Here is a 16,922-nt window from a genome sequence, read left to right on the forward strand (position 1 = left end):
CGTCGTCATTCCGCAAATCGGAGTAGGTGTACGCCGGCACTTTTAAGGGCGATAGCAGGCGCGTGCCCGCTGGGGATCCAATGCGCATGGTTGATGGCTGCGATGTCCGTGACCTTAAAAAAAGAGCACCGATAATGCCGCAAAAGCGCTGCAAAAGCGCTGCAAAAGCACAGCTAAAACGCTCAATGTTTTATGGGCAGTCTTTGAGTGTCTCAGTGTAAAAGGGGTCTTAAAGGTGCTCGTGACTCAAAAAAGGTTAAGGGGGTTGTAAAGGTTCATGTTTTTTCACCTTAATGCCTCCTATGCATTACCGTGAAAAAGCATTCGGCGATTGCAGTCCCCCCCCCCCCCCCATTTACTTACCTGAGCCCTTGAAAGTCCTGCCTCGAGAACGCGCTTGATGTTGGCCCAGTCTTCTGGGCTCTTCATTGGATAGATTGATAGCAGCGCAGCCATTGGCTCGCGCTGCTGTCAATCAGCTCCAATGATGCAAGGACCGGGGGGGGCTGAGTCCTGTAGTCAGCGGCTTATGGACGCCGGATACAGGACTGAGGAGCGTGACCACAAGCTAACCCCCCGGGAGAGCACTTTCCAGATGGGGTTATCTAATGCGGGGAGGAGCCAGGACAGCCGCGAGGGACCCCAGAAGACGTGGATCAGGACTACTCTGTGCAAAACGAGCTGCACAGTGGAGGTAAGAATGACATGTTTGTTATTTAAAAAAAAAAAAAAGTGAAGCTTTACAACCCCTTTAAAGAGGAAGTAAACCCTGATGGGTTTACTTCCTCTTTGATTCCCTGCAAAGGTAAAGCATAATGGGCTACTATGCATCGCATAGTAGTCCATTATGTGTCACTTACCTGACACAGGAGCCAGCGAAGTCACCGCTGTCCCCTGTAGTCCGGCGCATCCATCTTCTTGGTGGGTCTCTGTGGGTCTCGCTGCTCCGGTGCTGTGATTCGCCGGAGCAGAGATGGCATGCGCACGGGAGCCGACACTCGCAGCATATCGCCGTGATTTGCGGCTTACCCAGTGCGCCTGCGCACCGCTGTCTACGGCGCATGCGCCGTAGACAGCGGTGGCTGTCTTCAGGTAAATATCTCCTAAACCGTATAGGTTTTGTTGATATTTCTTGGACCTACAGGTAAGCCTTAATCTAGGCTTACCTGTAGGTCAAAGTGGTTTGTAAGGGTTTACAACCCCTTTAAGAACCACTGGGTTAAAACAACTATAATGGAAAAAAAAAAATCTAACACTTGCTTTAAAGTGTTTGCTTGCTTTCTTGTGGATGTGTTGACTGTCCTGCAGCTGACATATAAACTGATGAATCCCTTTTGCAATACAGTTGTTTGCTAAGTAAGTTATATTTTCAAATATTACAAAGTGTCTGGCTCATTAGCATTCCATCCGTAGGATGACATGGCCTGCATGGACATTGGCTCAGGAGCTCATGTGGGCTGAGTCTGGCAAGCACGGGCAATAGGGTGTCTTGCAGCGCGTTGTACATTTACACGCTACTGTACAATGCGTTACCAATGCCCCAGTGTAAATAGGTCCTAATTGATGGTTCTTTTCTTCTGCACATAGCACTACACTTCACAAGCTGTTTCACTGTGAGAAACACGAGCATTGTTCTGAGAATCCCCATATTATTTTACCTGGTAATCAAGAGACCGTGTATATGTAAAAGATTCAGTAGGGAGAAATGTAACACTTTATAATTAAGTCCATTAGCTGCCATTGTTGGGCATGCTAGTATTCTTCTCGGAAGCACCTGTGAAGTGAACCAGGTTTGTAAATGATGAGTACATTTCCGTTCATCTTCTTTCATGTGTAACATAGCTGAATCAGCAGTAAAAAAAGCAGTAGCCCTCTGCATAGTGCACTTCTGTTTAATTAAAATATGTATGGAATATAACAAGAGCCAGAAATACTTATTTTCCTATGTTTCTAATGATGTCTGTGTCAATATTTTAGATGTGTCCACTATATGGGCTTGTGTTTCCGAGTTCATTGAACATCAGATGTCTCAGCAAAAGGTAATTTAAATACACCAATATGTATAATTGCTGTAGTATAATTATTTTGACAGTAGGGGGGGTAAGGAAGTGGGACTTTCAATGAAGAACGTAGGTGTAAAAGGATCACATTTATTGTATAAGTCAATATTATAGTACATAATGATAATCATGAATAAATATACAATATCCAATACAATTCATATATATACATGTACATACAATAAAAGCAACTTGCCACATGATTGCAGACAGTTAGGCCCCTTTCACACTGGGGCGGGAGCAGCGTCGGCTGTAAAAGGTGCTATTTTTAGCGCCGATTTACCATCGTTTTAGCTGCGCTTTTCGGGCGCTAGCGGGCCGTTACCCATTATATTACCATTATGTACTATAATATTGACTTATACAATAAATGTGATCCTTTTCCGGTGATATAGACGCACTGCCCCATTGATTTCAATGGGCAGGAACGGTGAAGAGATGCTGCTTGCAGGAGTTTTTTTAACGTCCTGCAAGTGCACCACTCCAGTGTGAGAGCCCTCGGAGCTTTCACACTGGAGACACAGCAGCGGCTGTTTCAAGGCGCTTTGCAGGCGCTATTGTTAGTGCTGTAGCGCCTGCAAAGCGCCCAGTGCAAAAGGGGCCTTAATATCACATAATACACATACTAAAGAATATCAATTAAAACACATGATGAATAGAAACACGTCATATAGTAGCTCTATGCATTTTGTGGATTAATTCACTCTTCGGGAGCATGCACGTGGATTGGATGAGTAATGTCATTTGATAGAAACAATTTCTATATAGTCTGACGCTATCAAGGAAAAAAAAAGGGGGAATAAATATGAAAAAATAATAAAAATAAAATTAACTATGAAAGCCCCACTCTCTGAAATACTTACAAATGTCACTGTGTGATGGGAGGGTGGCAGCACCGGACTTTACCAGCTCACTGCTTCATTTAAATTCCCAAAATTGTTCTTTGTTTTCATAACTATTTTGACAGACTGGTGATTGTTTCACAGCCCTTTGCTGGAGAAACCTTAACTCCTTTTAGAGCCAGCAGCTGACACTTTGCATGGCTGCTGACTCTCAATTACAGCTACTACTGACAGTTTCCATCCCCACTGATGATCAGTAACCAATCACAGTGGTTCCTGATTAAGTGATCACTATGTCAGTTATGGCAGTGATTACATGCAGACTGGAGGCTTCACTGACAAAACCAGCCTTCAAGCAGACCTTTATCCTAAAGCAGGGATCTCCAAACTGCAGCCTGAGGCCGCGTACACACGGGCGGACTGTTCGCCCAACTTTGTCCGTCAAACAGTTTCGGCAAACAGTCCGCTCAAAATTAGCATGGACGGACATGGCCACACACGACGAACGAACAGTTTGCTGAAACCGTGCGCGATGACGTGAACGGCACGTACGACGGGACGAAAAATACGACGTCCTATACACTGCATTATAACTTTCGGCGTGAAAATCCTTTCTGAGCATGCGCGCAACTTTGTTTGACGAACAAGCCTACACACGAGCGGACTGTTCGCTGAAACAAGGTTTCAGCGGACAGTTTTACGGAATTTCCGAAAAACCTTGTTCGTCAAACTGTCCGCTGAAACTGTCCGCTGAAAGCCCACACACGAGCGGACTGTCCGCCCAAACACTGTTCAGCGGACAAAGTTGGGCGAACAGTCCGCCCGTGTGTACGCGGCCTAAGGACCAGGTGCAGCCCTTTGCTTGCCTTTAACCGGTCCTTGGTTCACTTTTCATTCCACTGATACAAGACACTGTTCTTCCCACTGACACCAATAATAGGGCAGTGTTCCTGCTAGTGACATCAACAGTGGAGCACTATTTCTCCGATTGACACCAACGATGGGGCACTATTCCTCAAACTGACATCAACAATAGGGCACAATTGTTCCCACTAAAACCAACAATGGGGCACTATTCCTCCTACTGACACCAACAATGGGGCACTATTGTTCCCACTGACACCAACAATAGGGCACTGTTCCTCCCACTGACACCAATCAGGGGGAAATATTCCTACCACTGACACAAATGATGCAGCACCCTTCCACTGATGCCAACGATGGGGCACCATTTCTCCCACAGATAGCAATGATGGCGGCCTATTCCACCCACTGACACCAATTATGGGGCGATATTTCTGCCAATGATGGGGCACTATTTCTCACTTTAATGCCAAAGAGGCATTGTTTACTCCCACTGACACTAGGATAATTTCTACTCCCAGTGGCCACAGTCCGGCCCCTGTAAAGTCTGGAGGACAGTGAACTGGCCCTTTGTTTAGAATGTTTGGAGATCCCTGTCCAAAAGTATAAGTTGCCCTGCCTCCTCCACCCTCCCTCTTTTACAGTTTTTTACTGGTGATGTTTTTTGTGCTGTGAAGCAGCACTTCTTCACTTAGACCCCTTTCACACTGAGGCAGTTTTCAAGTGTTTTAATGCTATAAATAGTGCCTGTAAAGCACCTGAAAACTGCCTCCCATTCTCTGCAATGTGTGCTTTCACACTAGGGCAGTGCGCTTGCCGGGCGTTAGAAAAAGTCCCACAAGAAGCATATTTGGGGCTGGATGAGAGTGCTATGAATAGCGCTCCCAAAATACCCCTGCCCATTGAAATGAATGGGCAGCGTTTCCAAAGTGCCTTAAACGCGCTTTCAAAGCGCAGCAAAACTGACCTTTTTAAAAAAAATTTAAGGTACTGTTGTCAAGGGGCCTTAAAAAAACTGCCTGCTAGCGCCCAAGAAGCGCCGCTAAAACACCACTAAAGTGCCAAAAACGGCACGGCGCTGCAGTTTGAAAGGGGTCTTATACCTGAGCAAGAACTGCATTCCAATCCCCTGTGCATGCGCAGATGTGCTGCAGAGCTTTGAGTCCCAAGGAAGCCCTGTGGCACATCTGCACATGCATGGGTTTCCCCAACCATCTGCGCATGCAAGGGGTTTTCCACGCATGTGCAAAGATGCTTATTGGGGGAGTCAGGAGACTTTGCCATCATGTGTGAGAATATCTGCTGAGGAACTCTGCCAGGAGTCAAAGGTCAGGCAGAGCCTTTCGGCATGTCTATGCATGCGCTATGATGGCAGCACTGGAGGGGATGTACCCGATAGAGAGCAGGGCTGAAAATCCATTTTAAGGCTGCAGATGCACACTGTCTTCTTCAGGCTGTAGTGAAATCTGCAGTGCCAAATAATTAAAGATGTCTTTGTCAGATCCAGTTGCATTAATAAGAATAATAATTCATGAATTCACTGGCTGCATACTTTTTTAGGGTAATAAACTGCATTCTTTTTCCAAGTACAGCCAGACAACATGTTTTTTCAGAGGGAGGTCTGAAATGGTAGCCTACATGGTTCCCGAGATTTCCTTTAAAGAGGCTCTTCTGGCCCCCAATAAAAAATACTGTAGCTGCTGACTCCAGTGATCCAATGCTGTCCTTATCCAGGCCGGTTCTTCTCCGGTCTTCAAGTCCTCAGCACCAGCATTTTTAATAAGGGAAGCTGGCTGTGACTCCTTGTGTCTTCACAGCCGGCTTTCCACTCCGCATTTGTGTATAGTCCCTCAGCCTTCCGGGGTCAAGTTCCAGAAGGCTACGGGCAAAGAAGAAAGGGTACCTGTCAAAATCAGGTACCCACTCCAACCCCCCAAAAAGTGTGTCCAAAAGCGGTAGAGGAGGTGGAAAGGCAGATTTTTTCCCTTTCGGGGGAAGTTCCGCTTTGAAGTACTGTTATGGGAAAGGCTCAACCGCTATTGAGCATCCAGCTTGGGACTGCTTAAAAACTGAGAGGTTCCTGAAAAAATAATGTTCATTTTTTTGTCTTGTTTTCTGGTTTATATTTTAGGGGGTGCAGATCCCCGGACTGGGAACTTTTACTCTATCAAGACACAAATTAGATGTTGGCAACAACAAGTTCATCCTGGTTCAACGTCCAGTTTTTCTTCTGTCTGAGAAATTTTCACAGATTCATGGATTGAAGTACAATAAAGTATTCACAACTGGTAAGGGACTTCAATGAAAATATGTACAATAGTCGGCCTCACTTTCTTTTCTTCCCTGCCAGCCTCCCCTCCCCGCACAAACTTAGCATGCCAATATATATATATATATATGTATATATAGATTTTTTTGATTGTTCACATTTAAAAATGTGTTTTTAATTCAGCCATGCGCCCTGCCACCAATCTCGTCTAGGTGAGAACGATGTTGTCAGGGCTGGGCTCAGCCCTTCCTTCTCAAAGCTGGCCGCTCAGCTGTCGGCTAATTGCCAGCTCCTATCTCTCCACAGTGCCTCACCTGTTGATGATATCCTGATCGTCAGTCCTGCCTACTTAAGCCGTTCAGTCCAGATGATCGATGCCTTCACCTTGGTCACATCTCTAATGACGCTCTCCTTTGTTTCTGTTAAAGACTTGCTTGGCTGACATTCCTTCTGGCTCCAGATCCTGCTTGCTGTTCTACTACGCTCATTTCTGGCTCCTTGATGTTTTGACTTGTCTGACTATCCGTTCTAGTTCCTGAACTCTGGCTATGTTTTGACTACGTTTACTCTGTTTACCTTTTTTTATTATTATTAAACAAGTGTGATTTAATTGTACTTCTGTCTGTCTGATTCATGGTTTCTGGCAGTAGGCGGAGGCCATGAATTCAGAAGATGCAGTGAATCCACTTCTTGGTATTATTTTTTCCACATTGAATGAGCAGGATAACCGCATTGGTCAATTTGCCATGGCCTTACAAATGCTCATGAGTCTCACGGCTCACCTGGAATCTCCCACTGTGGCTGCTCTATTACAACCTATGTTGCAGGCCATCCTGCTGCTGCGCCAGTCTCTATGCAGGCAACTGCCTCGAGTATTACCTCTATAAGAGGTATGTCTGGTTCTTCTCTGCTTCCCCAGTGATTTAGGGGGTCATCCAGTCCAATGTAGAGGGTTTCTGAACCAGGTTGAGATATACATTGAGATGCTGCCCCAGGTGTTTCCCACGGACAGAAGCAAAGTAAGTTTTGTGATATCTTTGCTTTCTGAGAGAGAATTGGCCTGGGCAAACCGTCTATGGGAGACGCAAAAACCTGATGTCTTGACTTACCCTGAGTTTTGGCTTATTTTAAAAGGGTATTTGACGTTTCTGCATGCTCCGCTTCTGCTGCCAAGTGCCTCATGTCTATCAGTGTACGAGAACTGTTGCCTATTACGCCATTGAATTCTGTACTCTGACAGCAGAGGTTGCTTGAAACAATGAGGCCTTCATGGCTCCTTTTTCTCATGGTCTCTTGGATACTATCAAGGGTGAGATAGCAGCCTGAGATATACCCACTGAGCTGGAGAGCTTGATCACGTTTACCATCCTCATTGACTCAAGACTCCCTTTTAAGGAGCGCTTGCGTAAGCCTCCTGTACATTTGTCTCCGAACTTTGCAGTCCTACCCTTGCCTCCCTGACCTCCCATGACTCATACCGAGTATGTGAAGATGAACCCATGCACTTGGGTTTCACGCGTCGCTAAGGATGAGAGAACCCTTAGGAGGAGGGAGAGATTGTGCCTTTTTTTGTGGCTGGGCTCATACCATGACACTCACCATGTATTACATTCATTTATTTAATTATTTTTTGATTCTTTGGTAGTTACCACTCCCCATCACTCTTGTTCACTACCAGGTTTGGCGGCTTGTGTTCTGGGGGGCTATCTGTGTGTGCCCCTTTTGCACACGGTTCGATTTTACCTCAGCTCCCGGGGCGAACACCTAATTTTTGGTCCTGGTTTTTCATTCAACATAACCCCACCATCAACTTCCTGTATGTAAGTACTCAGGACTGGCAAATTTGCCTTCTCCTGTTATGTTCAGTGTCACACTAGACTAATTACAAATATACTCTTTATTGATACTTGTGAGCTTCCGCCCCGATGAATGTTCATACACGAAACGCATCGGGCATACTAGGATGCCGATACATGCCTATATCAGCAATTAATCAGTCCATTGTCAACCTAGCAATTTTGTTTATATTTTTTTACATCATGTTACTTACATTGCAATGTGTTGGAATGTCTGATCGTCTGTACGCACCCATACCCAATGGAGAGAAGCCCTGGACCCACCTGTCTATGGATTTTATTGTGGAATCTCCAAGGGCAACACAGTTATCCTTATGGTGGCTGACCGGTTCTCGAAAATATCCCATTGTATTCCACTTAAGAAGTTGCCCACTTCTAAGGAACTGGTTTCCATTTTTGCTTGGGAGATCTTTCACTTAGGGGACAGGGGTAGTCAGTTTGTGTCCCGGTTCTGGTGAGCCTTTTGTGCACAGTTGGGAATTCATCTTGCTTTCTCCTCTGCGTATCACCTGCAGTCTAATGGGGCCGCAGAATGAGGCAATCAGTCCTTGGAGCAATTCCTACATTGCTATATTCCTGACCATCATAACAACTGGTCAGACCTCTTACTGTGGGCAGAGTTTGCTCACAATAGTGCCTTGAATTCTGCTTTCCGATTGTCACGGTTTATGGCGAACTATGGTTTCCAACCTTCCATGTTGCCTGACTCATTTGTTCTGCAGAGCATTCCTGCGTTAGAGAAGCATCTCTGTGGTCTTCGCTCCACCCTGGCACAAGTCCAAGAGGCTTTGCGACATGCTAATGATAAGTACAGACTCCATGATGACCTCCCTACCAGGTTGGGGACAGGGTCTGGCTGTCATCTCGCAACCTCTGACATTGTGTTCCTTCTCTGAATTTCGCACCTCCGTTTATTGGGCCTTTCCGTATTCTTCGCAGGATTAACCCAGTGGCTTACGCATTAGACCTTCCTTCTAATATGCATATTTCAAATGTATTTCATGTCTCCTTATTAAAACATTTGGTCTTCAACCTCTTTACCACTTCGGTGCCTCGTCCTCCCCCTGTACAGGTTGATAACCATGAGGAGTATGAAGTACAGTCTATTGTTCACTCCCGTAGGTTCCGTGAGCGCATACAGTACCTGGTGCATTCGAAAGGGTATGGTCTGGAGGAACACTCTTGGGTCTCATCCCATACATGCCCCTGTCCTCCTCCGTGATTTCCATAGATGTTTTCCCCTCAAGCCTGGTGGTCCTCCGAGGGGGAGGGGTCATTGAGGAGAGGGTACTGTCAGGGCTGGGCTCAGCCCTTCCTTCTCAAAGCTTGCCACTCAGCTGTCTGCTAATTACCAGCTCCTCTCTCTTTCATGCTCCTAACTTTATGGGAACAGTTTGGTGATGGCCCCTTCCTGTTCCAACATGACTGCGCACCAGTGCACAAAGCAAGGTCCATAAAGACAAGGACTTAGCAGGGGTGGTGGAAAACTTACTTCAAGTGCAATAATTCACATTATAATAGTAACTAAAACATATATAATTACGTGTAACAATCTAAAAAATAAAAATTCCAAAGTGCTATAATGGTGTGAACCTCCCAACTAAAAAGTTGTTGTACTTGAAGTTAATTTGTATTGCAATTATCTGTAGAGGGGTTTCCACCATCCCCGATAAATTTAATTTGTCATGTCTTGTTTTCAGCTCGATGTGTATTATGTTGAAGTTGCATATCACAGAGACCAGTATTGTGGTAATATTGAAGTATATTGAGATTCCCATACATTAGAGGGTTCACCAATATTGTTAAGTTATTGATTAGTAAGTTAGTGCTGCACTTTCTTTTTTTTGTGGTGTGGCAACATGTAATAAATGATGCTTAGCTGCAGGCCTTTTACTGACACCTTTTATTTTACCTCCAGTAGTTTATTGTAAATAGTAGTGTGGTGATTACCTATTATACTAAAGATTGACATGTGGCATTAATAAACATCGACAGATTTCAGTCCTGCCCCACCAGGCCGCCCCCCACCATGGACAATGGGCCTGGCTGCTGATTTAATCTCCCCATCCCTGCACTCAGTGCACTGATAGGCAGCACTAATGGGCACTGATTGGCAGCACTAATGGGCACTGATTGGCAGCACGAATGGGCTCTGATTGTCAGCACTGATGGGCTCTGATTGTCAGCACTGATGGGCTCTGATTGGCAGCACTGATGGACTTTGATTGGCAGCACTTAAGGGCACTGATTGGCAGCACTTATGGACACTGAGTGGCACTGATAGGCAGCACTGATGGGCTCTGATTGGCAGCACTTATGGACACTAATTGGCACTGATAGGTACTGATAGGCAGCACTGATTGGCACTTATAGGTGGCACTGATTGGCAGCACTGATGGGCACTAACAGGGGAAAGGGGGAGTTTCCCATGCAGCAGATGGTGAGGCTTGCCAGAGCCGCTCAGTGTGTGAAACTGTCAGGTAATGTAACTGCTTGCAGAGAAAAAGATCAGCTGTCCGAGCAACTATCAACACCAGCCAATGATTGGGCTGCTTAAGAAAGGGGGTGGATCCACGTAAATGTAGTGGGCCCACCCAGACCCCATCCTATTTGCTGGTGTTTGATAGCTTTTTGGTCCCGCCCACCCCCTAACATCACCGCTGAGTTTTGACAGCTGGTCTTTCTCTCTGCAAGTAGTTACATTCCCTGACAGTTTTACACACTGAGCGGCTCTGGCAAGCCTCACTATCTACTGAATGTGAAACTGTTTCACAGGCAGCATGGGCTACACACTCCTTGGATGTAGCATTTCACAGCAGACCTTGAGAGACAGCATGGAGTGATTAGAGTTTGCCAAGGCACACCCGGCACACCCCGTGCACAAGCCTATATTCTAAAGCACAGATCTCAAGCTGGTGGCCCTCCAGGTTTTGCAAAACTACAAGTTCCATGAGGCATTGCAGGGCTGGCAGTTACAAGCATGGCAGAGGCATGGTGGGACTTGTAGTTTCGCAACAGCTGGAGGGCCGCCAGTTTGAGACCCCTGTCTTAAAGTGATTTGTAAGGGAAAGTTACACCAACAAGCATTGATCACTAAATAGTGAATGTACACAGTATTTGTCTGTAACTCGTACTCTTGTATTCTCAGGTGAAATCCCGGTTGTTCCTCTGAACTTCATCGCCTTGTCTTTCTCCTGCTCCTACAACAGAGACATTATAGAGAGCTGTGTGAGGGAAACGCTCGGTGTTTTCTCTCGCTCTGTCGCTACCAAACAAAATGTTGAGTTTGGCTTTAAGGGCATTGGTTCCCTAATCATACGCAACCAGAAAGTCAAGATGAAATTTTACAAAGACTTTGTAAATAGCATGGATGGAACTGGGTCTCTGGTGAAATCTCTGTGTAATGTAAGTCTATCTTGTTACAGTCGTCTGGTTCCTAGGGTCTCAATTGAAGTTCTGCAATACATTTAAGGGGTATCAAGATTGTTAGGCATTGTTGTTATTTAATGGAGTTCCCCAAAAAACATTACAGTAATACTCGTTGATCACAATAAAAATTCATGAACACTTTTTCTGTGTTTGAATTGATAATACAATTTGGTTGTGTAGCTTGCTTGTAATTTAGCTTGAGACACAGACAGCAATACAGTTTTTAAAGGGGTCCAACTTTTCCACACTATATCCAACAGTAAAAGAAAAAAATACTTTTAACACATGATGAGGTTTAATCCGATTGGTATTTTGCTTTCCTTGTTCTTTGATCAACATGCTAATGTAATTTTTAAATAAAATCTTCAGGGGAGCGAAAGCTTCTAAAAAACAATTTGACTTGTGCAAAGCCAGACATCGCATGTGATTCGCAACGCATTGCTGTTCAGATCACATGGAATGTCTGCAGAATACAGTTTGTATGGCTGAATTTGCATTGCATTCTTACCAAAATGCTGCAGGACCCTTTTTTTAGTCCGCACTGGAATCGGATCGCATGATTGTTCACACCTTTGTGTTCCGATTCCTGTACCATTTTACAGTCAGCACTCCAAACTGATAATGACACCCCCAGCGATTCGGAGAGGGCAGTGTGGCCCGCCAGGGATTCAGGTGTGATGCGGGAACCTGCAATGGAGTCAAACTATTTTCTGCATCGCACAAGTGTGAACCCAAATCAGGGTCCCAATCTACTTGTCCTGATAAATAAAATAATTTTTTCCCAGGATGGAAAATATGATCTGACATCGGGATCTGACATGCGTGGTTATACCTCACTTGTGTGAGACGATTGCTGTTTGCATTCGTGCAGGACCAATGCATGTGTTCGCCTTTGCGTGCAAGCAGGGGGGGTGGGGGCAGGGTTGTGTTAAAAAATATTTTTAAATTATTTATTTACATTTTTACACTGTCACTTACATTATTTTTTTTTTTTTTTATTGTTGTCACAAGGAATATAAACACCAGCAGGTACTCTTGGTGGAGAGATCTGGGGTCAATAAGACCCCAGATCCCTCTTCTGCCCTTAAAAGCATTGGGTCACACCAAAATTGGTGTGATCCAATGCTTTCCCTTTTAAAAAAAATGATGCTGGGGAAACTGGAAGTCATGTATGCTCATCGCTTCCTGTTTCCTATATTTCATAGAGGCGGACAGAGCGGTTCTGGTTCATCAGTTGTCCCGGTGGGACAAGACAGCCCACGGAAGGCAGTAAGAGGGTTGGATGCCCCCTCCTGCTACTTGTAAAAGCGATCCAGAGGCAAGTTAGCTGCTAAGATTGCTTTTACAAGAGAGCCGACCATCAGCCCTAAACCCCGTTGCTTGCTAGCAGCAGGGCCAAATGTAGACAATAATTCTTGCCCGGCAACTGGAACTGCATGTCTCGGTCCATAGGAATAGAACATCCCTGTATACCCTTTTGTTAGACCCAGAGGCACCATCACTGTGTTTCTCTATGTAGTGCAGGCAGATAATGGCTGGTAGGAGGGGATGGCAGGGTGTGGTACACAGCTTGCCTGATGCAAGCAGTGGGCTGGCTCTTGGGAGGAGATATGCATACATCAACATGCCTTAACGGTAGATGTCCATCTGGAGGTGAGCATTCCTAGGCAGACTTCCTAGGTAATGTTGAGCCATGATTGAAAGAATTGAAATCCAAAGAATGAAAGGGGCTGACCAGGGACAGTGAGGCTGAGGAGGAAAAAACTAGGTGATGCTGGATGTTCCCCAGATAGTAAATGTTCTATCTGGCTCTAATGCAAGTTTTGAAAAGCTCACAGTGTGCCGTATAATCAGAGTACACAATTCCAGTACAGGAGAGAAACCTGTACAACTATGCAAGCCTGAAGGTAAGGCTGGAGTTCAGCTTTAATATTTGGTAAGATTTCCATTCACTGTACGACGAGCCGAGAAAATAAAGTACAATAACCAGTGCGACTCTTAATTCCGAGCATGCGTGGAATTTTGTGCGCCGGAATCGTGTACACACAATCGGAATTTCCGATAACGGATTTTGTTGTTGGAAAATTTGAGATCCAGTGTGTCGGAAATTCAGATTGGAAAATGTCCGATGGAGCCTACACATGGTCGGAATTTCCAACAGCAAGCTCCCAGCGAACATTTTCCGTTGGAAAATCCGACCGTGTGTACGGGGCATAAGGCTTCATGTACACGGGATGTTTTTACAACCTCTCCTGAACGATTTAACTTGACAGATAGTAACCGTTTACATGCCGTGTTTTGTGGTTTTGATGCATTTACCGCGTTTGTGTTTTAGAAGCGTTTTTAAATTATAATTTTTTTTCAAATAGCCAAAAATGAAAATTGCCTGGAAACGAAACGCTGTTACAGGCATTTGGCGCCTCAAATGCCTCTGAACATCAGTCCTGAACGCATTTTTTTTTTGCGTTCCAAAAAAATGCTTCTAAACTCAACTGCCTAGAAACGACTATAAACGACCCTGTGTACATGTACTGATAAGATAACATAGAGGAGAATTCTGGGGCAGCTGACTAAAACGCCCAACTGCTACTAAACGAGCGTTTACCAGCAGCAGTGTACATTTTAGTCTATGGTTTCTGATTAGAATGCTTATGGTATTATGTTTCCCCATCAGAGGCCTGGGACAGCTGATTCTGTGATGTCTGCTGGGGAAGACCAACCAATGCGTCCTCGGTCTTGCAGCGCTCTTCTATTCCCTAGGTACTTTGTGGAAAATAAAATATTTTGAAGAATATATTTAATGCTGCTTATTTAACTGCTGTTTTTTTGTTTTAAATGTTAATAAATATATCGTTGTCTTTCAAATAATTATTTTTTTAGGACTAATTGCATGGATATAAATATATATTTCACCCATGTGTCCCTTGTGTTTGAAAAAAACAGAGCTCCTATAATATTAATGGAGCCACTAGTTAAATCAGTCCCTCTGAAAAGGGTGACCCCACGTAAAGGTCCTGCGCTGTTATGTATGGCAAGGCAGATCACCCTTGCAGCATCTTTGTCGTTTCTTAGCCCTTGTACACACGGTCAGAGATTCCATCGGAATGTGTCCGATCGGAGCGGTTTGTCGGATATTCCAACTGTGTGTGGTATGCATCGGACTGTTTCCGTCGGAATATCCGTCGGACCAAATTTTCCAACTTGCTGGAAATATTTTCCGACAAACTGCTCCGATTGGACATACTCCGATCATGTGTAGAGAATTCCGATCGGACAAAGTGCCACGCATGCTCAGATCAAATTCCTACATCAAAGCTATTGGCTACTAGCCTGAATGTAGTCCCATCGTAACGAAATTACGTCATCACGTTCTAAAAGATCGGATTTTCCGACAACTTTGTCCGACCGTGTGTATGCAACAGTTTCGGACAAGATCCGTCGGACAAAATCCGACGGATTTGGTTGTCGGAATGTCCGACCGTGTGTACGTGGGCTAAGAGCCCTGCGAAGGGTGTTGACATTGGGTAGCATAGTTCCTCAGTGGTGGGAACCTTATTTCTTCTACTCACCCACCAAATCATGGGTGGCAAGTTGTCCCATAAAGCCTACTCAAGTAAAGTGTACCTCCTGCTGTTTGTCTGTTCTGTTGACAGCAATATGAAATTACATTATTCAAAGGTCAAATTTAACAAATGCAAAAAAGAAATTTGCAGAATTGTAAACCAAACTACACAACTTTAAGTCATGCAGTCGCTACAGCTAAATGCATGAATACAAGGAAGAATGGAGCAAATGTATAAAGGTAAGGGTAATTGATACAGAAGGATTTACCTAATTTATTTATTTCTAAAATACACCAAAATATTACTTTTTCTTGGTCTGCAGCGCTGAGTCTGGCAAGTAATGTTCAGCAACAATTTATTACCACTTACACACAGTGGCGGCCTCTCTATTATCCCTTATGCCGCGTACACACGAATGGAATGTCCGACAGAAAAAGTCAGATGGAAGCTTCATCGTATATTCCGATCGTATGTATGCCTCATCTGACTTTTTTTTTAACGAAAATTCTGACGGCCCTAGAAATAGAACATGTTTTAAATATTTCTGACGGAACCAATTCCTATTGGGAAAACCGCTCGTATGTATGCTGTTCCGACGGACCAAAAACGACACATGCTCTGAAGCAAGTGCGAGACGGAAGCTATTGGCTACTGAACTTCCTTTTTCTAGTCCCGTCATACGTGCTGTACGTCACCGCGTTCTTAACGATCAGACTTTCCTGTGATCGTGTGTACGCATGACAGTTTCAGCTTCGGAGTTTATTCCGATGGGAAAACCGGTCATGTGTACGCGACATAATCTATGCGCCCAGCCCCTAATCGTCATGTAGGGACTGGATGCATGGATTTCAATGGGTTTTTCTTTCTTTTTTTAAGCACATGATTAGAGCCTGAGGCTCTAATTGGCTTCAAAAAAGGGTGGGCTCACTTGTGTGACAAAATGAGCCCACCCTTTCAGTTGTGTAACAATAGCGAATTAATATTTGCTATTGTCTTCCTACTTCTGCTCCCAGCCAATCATGAAGCAGGTCTTAAAATCTGATTGGCCGAAAGAAGCCGATGAGGAGGAGAAGATGCTGGGGGAAGCCGAAGCTGGGCACGACCTAGATGGGGTAGGTGCGGGGCTGGTTGGTGGTCGGACGGGCGAACGAAGGGGGGGGTGATGTTTGGTTTACTGAGCGACGGGATTGGGGGGTGGCAGGTGATTTGTTTGCCGCCCCCCAAATAAAAAAATGGAGCTCCAGTTGCCACTGCTTACACTTGAAATTTTGTAGTATTTCTCATTTTAATAACAACACACATATTTATTTCTTGCATTAATGTGGTTCAGAATTCAGGAAAAAGTCACAGACAAACCACCTGCCATGGAGACAATCCTTGAAGAGAATGTGGAGCTTGTGAAGGGGGAAGAACTTAAGATAGATCAGCCAATAGAAAATGTGCAAATAGGAGAAGAGCCAATCACAAGCAGAAGAGGTAAGGCATAAGAAATTGAATATTCAGCCAAAGTAAGTTAAATAAGAGACATGGAGGATTTAACACTTTCTTATCAGAACCATGGTGAACAGTTCAGGAAAATATGGTACTGCAGGTTTGAATAAAATACCTCAGTGGAATATCAAGCCCTTCTTCAAAAAAAGTGAACTGGCCACATATTGGGGTCCTACATAGAAATCCCGAGAAGGGTTCCCCTGGGTGGCACAAATGCGGAGTGGTCATGTCCTTCCTCCTTCCCTCCAACCCTTCATCACCAAACTCACCCCTTCTTCTTATGGGTCATCGGAGTGTTATGGCTGATCGGTGTATTCCATATAAATGACTGATATCCTATGCTATGCATCTATGTCTGTGATTAATGAGCAAGGCATTTCATAAGCTTATACTGCATTCCCTTCAGCAGAGAACACACCAACAAAGCGCCTGCTGAGTAGACAATGTATTATGCCTGCCAAAGTCACTGGGATCAGCTTGAACGAAGATCTGGAGAAAATAACAAAACCAAAAACTGCTCCTGAAAGGTGAGATCAACCCACCTAATC

General features: G+C 44.7%; 1 protein-coding gene across 2 annotated transcripts in view; it reads left to right on the top strand.

The window, feature by feature from the left end:
* Positions 1-16,922, top strand: part of CCDC81 (coiled-coil domain containing 81) — a 106,203-nt gene that overhangs the window by 41,081 nt on the left and 48,200 nt on the right. Inside the window, exons 3-8 of one of the 2 annotated variants that reach the window (XM_077484921.1) lie at positions 1,978-2,039; positions 5,898-6,054; positions 11,040-11,296; positions 13,995-14,080; positions 16,214-16,359; positions 16,781-16,901. In XM_077484921.1, the coding sequence (XP_077341047.1) occupies positions 1,978-2,039; positions 5,898-6,054; positions 11,040-11,296; positions 13,995-14,080; positions 16,214-16,359; positions 16,781-16,901 (829 nt within the window). The remainder of the gene's footprint in view (positions 1-1,977; positions 2,040-5,897; positions 6,055-11,039; positions 11,297-13,994; positions 14,081-16,213; positions 16,360-16,780; positions 16,902-16,922) is intronic. The other variant, XM_077484923.1, reaches the window with a different exon arrangement.

This window comes from Lithobates pipiens, unplaced genomic scaffold (assembly GCF_037356315.1).
Source record: "Lithobates pipiens isolate NorthernLeopardFrog02 unplaced genomic scaffold, aLitPip1_a1.2 Scaffold_169, whole genome shotgun sequence".
Taxonomy (NCBI): Eukaryota; Metazoa; Chordata; class Amphibia; order Anura; family Ranidae; genus Lithobates; species Lithobates pipiens.